Source organism: Taudactylus pleione, unplaced genomic scaffold (genome assembly GCF_031769625.1).
Source record: "Taudactylus pleione unplaced genomic scaffold, aTauple2 ptg002887l, whole genome shotgun sequence".
Lineage (NCBI taxonomy): Eukaryota > Metazoa > Chordata > Amphibia > Anura > Myobatrachidae > Taudactylus > Taudactylus pleione.
In genome coordinates, this window is record NW_028287257.1 from 129,687 (window position 1) to 140,531 (window position 10,845).

A 10,845-nucleotide genomic window follows, 5' to 3' on the forward strand; every position below is an offset into this window, starting at 1 on the left:
GACAGAGCCCCCACAAAGCCACATACAAGCTGACACCTGACAGCGCCCACACAGCCATATACAAGCCTTCACCTGACAGCACCCACACAGCCATATACAGGCCAACACCTGACAGTGCCCACACAGCCGTACACAGGCCGACACCTGACAGCGCCCACACAGCCATATACAGGCCGACACCTGACAGCGCCCACACAGCCATATACAGGCCGACATCTGACAGCGCCCACACAGCCATATACAGGCAGACACCTGACAGAGCCCCCGCAAAGCCACATACAAGCTGACACCTGACAGCGCCCACACAGCCATATACAAGCCTTCACCTGACAGCACCCACACAGCCATATACAGGCCAACACCTGACAGTGCCCACACAGCCGTACACAGGCCGACACCTGACAGCGCCCACACAGCCGTATACAGGCCAACACCTGACAGTGCCCAGACAGCCATATACAGGCTGACACCTGAAAGCTCCCACACAACCATATACAGCGCCCACACAGCCGTATACAGACCGACACCTGACAGTGCCCCCACACAGACACATACAAGCCGATACCTGAGAGTGCCCACACAGCCGTCTACAGGCCGACACCTGACAGCGCTCACACAGCCGTATACAGCGCCCACACAGCCGTATACAGACCGACACCTGACAGTGCCCCCACACAGACACATACAAGCCGATACCTGACAGTGCCCACACAGCCATCTACAGGCCGACACCTGACAGCGCCCACACAGCCGTATACAGGTCGACACCTGACAGCGTCCACACTGCCGTATACAGGCCGACACCTGACAGCGCTCACACAGCCATATACACGCCGACACCTGACAGCACCCACACAGCCATATACAGGCCGACACCTGACAGTGCCCACACAGCCATATACAGGCCGGCACCTGACAGCACCCACACAGCCATATACAGGCCAACACCTGACAGCACCCACACAGCCATATACAGGCCAACACCTGACAGCGCCTACACAGCCATATACAGACCGACACCTGACAACGCCCACACTGCCATATACAGGCCGACACCTGACAGTGCCCACACAGCCATATACAGACCGACACCTGACAGCGCCCACACAGCCATATACAGCGCCCACACAGCAATATACAGACCGACACCTGACAGCGCCCACACAGCCGTATACAGGCCGACACCTGACAGCGCCCACACAGCCGTATACAGGCCGACACCTGACAGCGCCCACACAGCCGTATACAGGCCGACATCTGACAGTGCCCACACAGCCGTTAACGATACTGGATCATAACCTCTATACACACCTTCCTATACCTTCTAATGTCCTGCCTATACCTTCTAATGTCCTGCCTATACCTTCTAAGGATGACGCTAATTTGCATACGCAGTCATACCATAAATAAAGACTTAGACGTGGAATCTGTGGTTCCAAAGCACAAGTGTTATTCAGGTAAAAGTTCAGACAGTTACACGCAATTGATCAAGACACAATTTAGGCGCAAAAGGAAATTATACAGACCCCAAGTACAGTATACATACGCAGGCGCTTCCAGACCCAGAGATAGGCATCAGCAAGAGACCCCTCGTCATTCAGCACGAAGACTCAGAACCAGCGTTCGTGCACTCATATTTATACCCCCCCAGAATAAACAGGACAATAGGGAAGTCTGTTGCTGATATCATTGGTTCCCAGGGGTGAAGCATCTGTTACAGAACATTTAACAGGCTGGTTCAAACAGACTCTCCCTGCCTCTAACAGCTGGGGGTCTTCCTCTTCACGCCTCCTGCAGCATCCTAACAGTTGTTTCTAAAATATACATTTTGTTGATTGTAGGCTCTGCGATCCATAACTCGGGAATGCATGATGCGATCTCCCCACCGATAACACCGGAATACTGTAAAAAGGATACGCATCAGTACAACTCCAAACATGACTTGTTTAGCATGTATAATACCTTAGTTATCAAATATCTTTATTTCTCAGCATTTAAACTAACTGAACCAACTTAAGTCATACACTTTAAAGCTTATTAAACCTTATGTGTGGATATGTAATGTGTGGGTATTGAGGGTTTGATATATGGACGCTAGTTAACTCGGGGCAGATGCGTGCGCATAAAGCTAATAAAACAGCGGTCTCATACAAAGTCCTATGCATTCGCTAATATGCGACTAGTTAACAGCGCTATTGTATGTATTAATGTGCGTATGGGAAATGATGAAAAATGCAATCGCATGGTGCTATTAGTATTATCGCCACATGTACTAAAATGTGAGTTTATCTAAAATGGCGCTTAGGCGGCCATTCGCAAAATGGCGTCTTGCGATCTCATTTTCAAGATGGAGTCTTGTGGCCATTCGCAAGATGGCGTCGCTGCGATTAAATTTTAAACTGAACTTGTCTTAGCCAATTATTCAGCTTCGACGCCGTATACAGGCCGACACCTGACAGGGCCCACACAGCCATATACAGCCCGACACCTGACAGCTCCCACACAGCCATATACAGGCCGACATCTGACAGCACCCACACAGCCATATACAGGCCGACACCTGACAGTGCCCACACAGCCATATACAGGCCAACACCTGACAGCACCCACTCAGCCGTATACAGACCGCGACACCTGACAGCGCCCACACAGCCATATACAGGCCAACACCTGACAGCGCCCACACAGCCGTATACAGACCGCGACACCTGACAGCGCCCACACAGCCATATACAGGCCGACACCTGACAGCGCCCACACAGCCACATACAGGCCGACACCTGACAGCGCCCACACAGCCCTATACAGGCCGACACTTGACAGTGCCCACACAGCCATATACAGGCCGACACCTGACATCGCCCACACAGCAGTATACGCCGACACCTGACAGCGCCCACACAGCCATATATACGCCGACACCTGACAGCGTCCACACAGCCATATACAGGCCAACACCTGACAGCGCCCACACAGCCATATACAGGCCGACACCTGACAGCGCCCACACAGCCATATACAGGCCGACACCTGACAGTGCCCACACAGCCATATACAGGCCAACACCTGACAGGGCCCACACAGCCATATACAGGCCGACACCTGACAGCGCCCACACAGCCATATACAGGCCAACACCTGACAGCGCCCACACAGCCATATACAGGCCGACACCTGACAGCGCCCACACAGCCATATACAGGCCGACACCTGACAGCGCCCACACAGCCATATACAGGCCGAAACCTGACAGCACCCACACAGCCATATACAGGCCAACACCTGACAGCGCCCACACAGCCATATACAGGCCGACACCTGACAGCGCCCACACAGCCATATACAGGCCGATACCTGACAGCGCCCACAAAGCCATATACAACGCCCACACAGCTATATACAGGCCGACACCTGACAGCGCCCACACAGCCATATACAGAACCCACACAGCCATATACAGGCCGACACCTGACAGCGCCCACACAGCCGTATACAGTCTGACACCTGAAAATGTCAAAGGCTTCACATACTTAAATGTTGGAAAAAAACAACAAAATGGAAATACCCCATATCCGTCAGTAATCCGGCATCAGCCGATTGTTGTGTATTACGCATGCGTATGCACCACAGTGCGCTTGCGCAAACCGGCCGCTGCGATCGCGAACACAGAGGACACGCAGAGCCACTGATAAATGATTGACAGAAAGTGCCGTTTGGGGGTGGATAGGGGCAGCGGTCGAGGGAACGCAGGCGTGCCTGTGCGTTTGAACGCCATTACAGGGGTGTGCATAATTAAGCCTCTGCGATGGCATACGCAGCATGAGGTCTACATGGCGTCAGGAAGCTTCGCAGTCTGTGAGTCAGGGTCAGCTCAACCATAACTCTGCGTATGGGTCCGATGTTACCGATGTTTTCGCTGACTTGCGGATATATGTAATGGGAAGTGGGCGGCTTTATAGGCTGGGGGCGTCTTGGTATAGCGCTGCGATCGCATTCATTAGCATATTTTCGCAACGTGCGGGTGTATGCGATTGCGATCCGTGCTGAATGAGGCCCTAAGTACAACAGAATCAGACATTTCATTTATTTAGGGCAGAAGTTATAAAGTCTTTGACCAAACCTTCATCTTCCCTTTGGCCCAGATCCTAAATCTCAGTTATTAGCAGACACTTAACCCCTGATGTCAGCGCCGTTCCCACAGCTATCAATACCGGAGGGTAACGGGGCTCCCATGGCGTTGGCTGGCATTGCTGGCTCCGGCACACCACCTAATCTGCAGTGACAGAGTCAGGATAATAAGCCCTCACAGCCTCCGTTGCGTCTGTGTGGAGCAGATGAAGGAGGAAGCTCTCTGGATCCAGTGTTGTGGAGATAAGGTAAATAATGGACGCGTGTAATGACTTTCAGATGCTGCCTGCTCTCGGGGGACCCTCTAAATGAGGTTAAGAGTGAGCACAATTTGCTGTAGGCGGCAATTATGAAGGGGTCCGTCCATGTTATTGAAAAGTAATGGGCTGTGTGACACGTCCGCCTCTGCCAATATCTTTATTAACGCTTCCAGGATGCCGCCATCACATTTGGAAGCTGTTAAAAGTATTTAAGCGCATTAAGGTGAAGTGATGTAAATGGGATCTCGGTAAACGATCCGAGTGGTGTAATGTCTTCTAGAAATATAATAGTGAGTGACAGATGAGGGGTCTCTGGCCGCAGACCTCATATCACCGCGCAGTGATGTCGGGACTAATCCCTTCCATACGCTACTCCCGGGACAATAAATGTGTCATGCACAGAAATATACTGTGACCCTGGTGCATTGTCCACACATTAAATAATACACCATTTTGGGGCAATCTACCATAATACGAATGCCAGAAAAACATGGCGGTCCTGTGTATTGGTGTTTTCTGCCAGTTGCTGGTCACAGCGGTGGGAGACGTCACCTCTGGATTCTGACCTGGCATCGCACACGCACAACCGTCATTCAGGGGTTGGAGGGTCTAGTTCCTCCAGCGGTGCTGTGGCAATGGGCTTGTACACCAGAACGATGCCATTAGTTTGTTTTGCAGTTGCCGCCACTATAACATGCCTCGGAATGGCATTTAACCATCTCCTGTTAACTATTCGATGGTTTAACCTTCGATGATACACAATTTTGGCCGTAGTTTGTGTAAGCACACAGGAGCTTTGCTACAGGAGAGACATGTGATGGCAGTAACCATGGCGCTCCCAGAATCTAATTACAAAACACGGCGCCAGTGGAACGGAACCATCGGTGGTTGCTAATCATCATTGCTTGATGGCAAACCCTGTTTTAGGGGTAGGCAGGGCCTCTGTATACCACCCACACATGGCGATAGCAATCATATGCAAGCTTAGATATCCTCATTACAATCTATACTCCCTGTCATTCGCCCAACAGTAAGTCTGCTGACACCAGTATCCCCTAGAATGAAACCAGCACAGTACAATAATACAACATCCTATACATTAATGACGGCTTTCTAATACCCTTACCTATGACAGAGACCTGCCCGGAAATGGTTTTATTTCATCAGTATTGTTTAAACCTTCTATCGGATGAGGTGTTGTCATGTGTGCAAACCACTTATCATACTAACATAAAATAAAGACACTGAGACGTGGATTTGGCAGATAACTTGATGGCGATTTATTGGAGAAATTAATATTATTTATTAATTCTTAAATTAATTAAGGATGTATGGTGGCAAAGAAAGGACGGCCTGAAATCAGCCAGATCTGCTATGCCCACACACAAACAACAAAAGACATAGCAGGCGTAGATCGCCCAGAGCGCATACACATAACCATGTAAACCATGTCAAACACAAAAGGTAACGCTCACCCTCTAACTTGACTACCCACCCGTTTAGGTGATGATACTGCCCCCCGTTAGGTTGGTACAGCCAACTACCAGTCAACGAAGGGAACGCCCTTAACTCATAATTGCACCCGGACTGGTGAACTGCCGTTCTTTCCGCCACTACAAAATTAACTACAACAACCTGCCAATAATTGCAAAGGGAAGGGAGGGTGGGCAATCTGGAACAAAGAGGCTTTGGCCCTCACTTCTAGCCCCTTATATAATGTCTCTATTGAAAACTAACGATAGGCTAACTCTAAACAGTAATTTGCATACATGCCGGCCCCCATCCTAGAGGTTTAACACACCTCTTTTCTTATGCAATCTTTCGGTTTCACTAAACCTTCTATCGGATGAGGTGTTGTCATGTGTGCAAACCACTTATCATACTGCCGTTCTTTCCCGCCACAGCAAGGTTCTGCTTAGAAAAACCGCCGCACCGCCACCATACCAAGGACTACCCCAATAACGCCAACACCCTAAAAAGATCCACAAGAAATAATGACACACCTTCTTCTGTCAAATGAACTCCATCAGCCCTATATAAATGACTAAAACGAAATTGAATGCCCTTATGGTAAATGACACGGCCATCATTGGCCATCACAAATTTGGCTACTGCAAAGTTAAGCTTCTTCCTAGCCTCATCTATAGCGGGAAAACTCCTAACCCCACGCCAGACCTGTCGAGGCACAATGCAAGACCAAAGTAATGTACACGAGGGCCAGGCCGATAGCACCCTCGCCAAATCGTTAATTATATCAAGTCGCAATGCTAAAGAGGACCTCTGTCCTAAGTCGTTGCCTCCTAAATGGGTCACCAAAATACGTGGCCTGCCAAAATTTTTGCGTACTCTAACAGTCTAGGACAAAAGGAATGCCATCTCATACCCCTGAAATCTATCCAACGGATCCTAGCAGAATGTTCACAAAGTGGAGCATGATCTGAACTCATAAAGCTAGCGGCCCAGAAAATATAAGAATGGCCTATAACCCAAATGTCCTGCGTGTCAAAGAGCAAACCTAAAAATGGAGAAAAGCAGTAAATACCAAATTAGTAGTTGTAATAAAACAATAACATTTTATGGTGTATTAGTGGGATCTGAAAGAACAATAAGTGAGTATCTGCCAAAAGAAAAAGTTTCTATTGGTTGCCAACTTTACTATTTAAAGTGGCTAGGACAAACAAAAAGACACAAAGGGGAAGAATGGGTGGGGGGGAAATTGGGAAAAAACATGTGAACTCGGCAAGAGGTAAAATAAAAACCTGCTGAGGGATGGACTATGACCTAATTAAATGTTTTGAAATTAGCCGAATTGAATCCGTCAGATCAGGCAAAAATTGTAAAATCCCTCAAGACTCCCATTGCCAGCAATGGCGAGTAGCTAATCCCGAGTAGGGTAGACAGGGGTAACAGACGAGACAAGACGAGACGGAACTTGAGACAAAAACAAGAAAACCAGGCAAGCAATAAAACATAACATTGAAAATATTACATTGCCCTATGGTTCCAAACAATCTTAATGAGTAGGTCGGATGTAACTTTTATAACTATCCGATTTCCAACGTCCCAGTGACTTAATTTCCGACGGTGAGAAACCCGCAGCAGCTGCCGAAGTTGCGGCGCCGATCCTAAATGAGTGCGTACCAAAATCCTGAGGTGAGAGGCCTAAACCCAATACACACCGCTTCAGAAACCAACCAAACTGGTATTTGGTAAGCGGAGTCCTGTCCAAGTGCATAAGCCATGAACCAGGGACATCCGGGCGTAACAATGCGTAACGCATCGCTAACGCCACAGGGCAGATCCGTTCGTCCTTAGACGGATTCAACGAGAACCACCTACCCCTACCAGTCTGGTCGGTCTTTGACCGCCGTATCCTACAAAGCAAAGCTCGATGAGTGACCGAGATATCCGAGCAGAGCATGGTGGCATCAACCCGTTTGGAAGATGCCACCAACTCCGATACGCGCAATGCGCCGTGAAAAGCCACCGAAAACGCCAGTTGGATCAGGATCGCCTCGTACTCGGTAAACGCCACTTCGGGGACTGCCCCCAGCACTGCCGGAAGCAAATGGGCGTCCACAGGTTTCCTACGGTCAGCAACTGGCCGAGAGACCCGCGCCCAACCCTTTAAAGCCTTCGCAATCAGAAAGCTTTTAGTAAAGTCAGGTTGTCCCTTTAATTTAACATAAAATGCAATGCCTGCCAAGGAGCGCGCCACAGAAGCCCTGGATCTACCCCCCAAACGGAGACTCCAAATAAAAGAAAGCATCGCACGATGCTGACCCTTACCTGCCTGCCTGCTGCTACGGGAATAGTCTTCCCATTCATGCCAAGCCTGACGATAAGCTTGCAAAGTGGAGGGGGCTAGAGACTGCTCTGCTAAGCCCTCCATGCCGGCTCGATCACCTGCCAAACATAAGAGGGGCAAAGCACAGCATCAACGTCAGCACCAGGGGCCAAAGATCGGAATCTAGCCCACTGAAAACGTGATAACGCATCAGCTATCCCATTCTCTACCCCCGGCACGTGTCTTGCTTTAAACATGATGTTAAAACGCAAACATGTCAGCACCAGCTGCGCAAGCAAACGCAAAACCAGCAGGGAAGACGCGCGTTGACGATTAATCGCGTGCACCACGCCCAGGTTGTCACACCTGATCACGATGCTGCGATTGCGCAAGCGTTCACTCCAGATTTCTAAGGAAACCATTATGGGAAAGAGTTCGAGAAGGAGCAAGTCCCTGGTCAAACCCCTTCCTTCCCATTCCTCTGGCCAATGACCAACGCACCAGGAACCATCAAGGTAGCAACCGAATCCCGTGGCGCCTGCCGCATCGGTGAACAGCTGCAGCTGCAAATTGTCCGCGGGTGGAGGCAACCACAGCCGGACACCATTAAAATCCTGCAGAAACGAGACCCAGACAGAGAGGTCCCGCTTAATCTCTGAGGACAAACGGAGTAAATGTCTCGGCTTAGTGACTCCAGCCGTGGCCCTTTCTAGCTTGCACGAAAAAACTCTGCCCATAGGAATGACCCTACAGGCAAAGTTCAACAGGCCCAGGAGAGATTGCACCTGCCGCAGGGTTATTTTATTGGAAGCCGTGCACTCTTCTATGGCATTACGCAATTTGTGAACCTTATCGAGGGGAAGGCGACAGGCGCCCGCCGAGGTATCGATCTCGATACCCAGGAATGACAAGCAAGAGGCAGGGCCCTCAGTTTTGTCCGCAGCAACTGGGACTCCAAAATGAAAAAACAGCGCTTGCAAAGAAAACAACAAATAACTACATCTATCTGAACCAGAAGGGCCGACACACAAGAAGTCATCGAGATAGTGGGCTATCCCATGACCTCCGCAAGAAAATTCCACGCACCAGTGCAAGAAGGTGCTAAATCGCTCAAAATATGCGCATGACACCGAACATCCCATAGGCAAGCACTTGTCTATGTAATATTCGCCGCCCAAGCGAAAGCCCATAAACCGGAATGACTCTGGGTGTAAGGGAAGCAGACGAAAAGCCGATTCAACATCTATCTTAGCCATCAGCGCGCCTGGACCATAAAACCTAACTACGTTCAAAGCATCGTCAAACGACTGGTACACCACCGAGGAAACCTCAACTGGTATGGCATCATTTACTGATGAGCCTGGCGGATAAGACAGATGTTGAATAAGCCTGTACTTTCCTGGAATCTTCTTGGGGACCACTCCCACCGGGGAAATCACAAGATCCCTTATGGGAGGTTCTGCAAAAGGCCCTGCCATGCGTCCTAAGGTAACCTCGCTAGCCACTTTCTCCCTAAGAATGTGAGGCAACTCGAACGCAGATTTCAAATTCCTAGGCGAACCTGTGTCAACCTCTCTGCAAATAGGTAACTGGAAACCAAAGCTGAAACCTTTTAACAAAAATTCCGCGTCCCGGAGAACAGGGTACCAACGCAACCATTTTGCCATTGCGGCGACGCAGACGGGGGATGAAGCTTTACTTAGAACCAGCGCCTTTTGGCGGCTGAGCAGGCTGTTGCTGAGCACCCGCCTTGAAGCACTTGGCAACTGGGTGGCTGCCACTACATCGCAAGCAGAGGTGACGAAAACGACATTTTCGACCCTGCGTACAAGTGGAATTATTAAAAGCGAAACATTTTCCACCGGTCGCCTGCTGCTGGCCCTGACGACCTGAACTAGCTGATTTATTCACGTTGTACGCTTCAAACGCAGGACGCAAAGGCTGCGTGACCTCGAGCCAAACCTCTACGTCCTTCCAGCCTAGATCCATCACCCGTCTGCCGTCCTGCTTGCGACGGAATTCTTCGTCGTACGCTCGCCAAGCCATGCCCCTGGAGGACAACTGCATGCTATGAACTAAATGGAGGTACCTAATGACGTTCAGGTGCTCCTCTGGGCGCGTCTCCAAATAACAAGCCGAAAAAATGCAAAAACCGGCCAACCAATTATTGTAAGATTTGAAAGCTTCCAAACCTATACCACCCTTTGCCCTAGCCGCCTTAAACGCCTTCTTAGCTTTTTCCGTAAGTGCAAAAATATCCACATAGTCACCTTTGCGGATCTTACTGCGGCAAGTCGCTCTTAAACCTCGCAATACAGCGGTGTTGTCACAATGTACCCCTGCAGAACCTTCTAAACCCTTCTCTATTGGCTTGCGCTTATGGGTGCTATGCTTACGCCTTGAGCGACGCTTTGCCTCCAATTTTGCATATTTAGCTGCTCTCTTGCGCGCTCTGCCCGCGCTGTCCGCGTTAGATCTAGAGGAAGCAAAAGAAGACGTCAAGGAACTAGAGTCTGAGAAAGACCCACCTGAACCCTCCGATGTCATGGTATCAGAGGAAAAACCAGACGGCCCCTCCCCGACATCCTCGTCAACCAGCTCTCCTTCTTCGACCACGTCATCTGAAAAAGAAGGAAAAACACCGGCCGCCACCTCTGCGGCAGGCAACCT

General features: G+C 49.9%; 1 protein-coding gene across 1 annotated transcript; it reads right to left on the reverse strand.

Annotated features, from left to right (window-relative positions):
- Positions 1-5,733: 5,733 nt before the first annotated feature.
- Positions 5,734-8,862, reverse strand: LOC148431099 (uncharacterized). The gene has a single exon (XM_088466352.1). The coding sequence runs from the start codon at positions 8,278-8,280 to the stop codon at positions 7,402-7,404; it is 879 nt and encodes a 292-aa protein (XP_088322478.1). The 5' UTR covers positions 8,281-8,862; the 3' UTR covers positions 5,734-7,401.
- Positions 8,863-10,845: the final 1,983 nt, after the last annotated feature.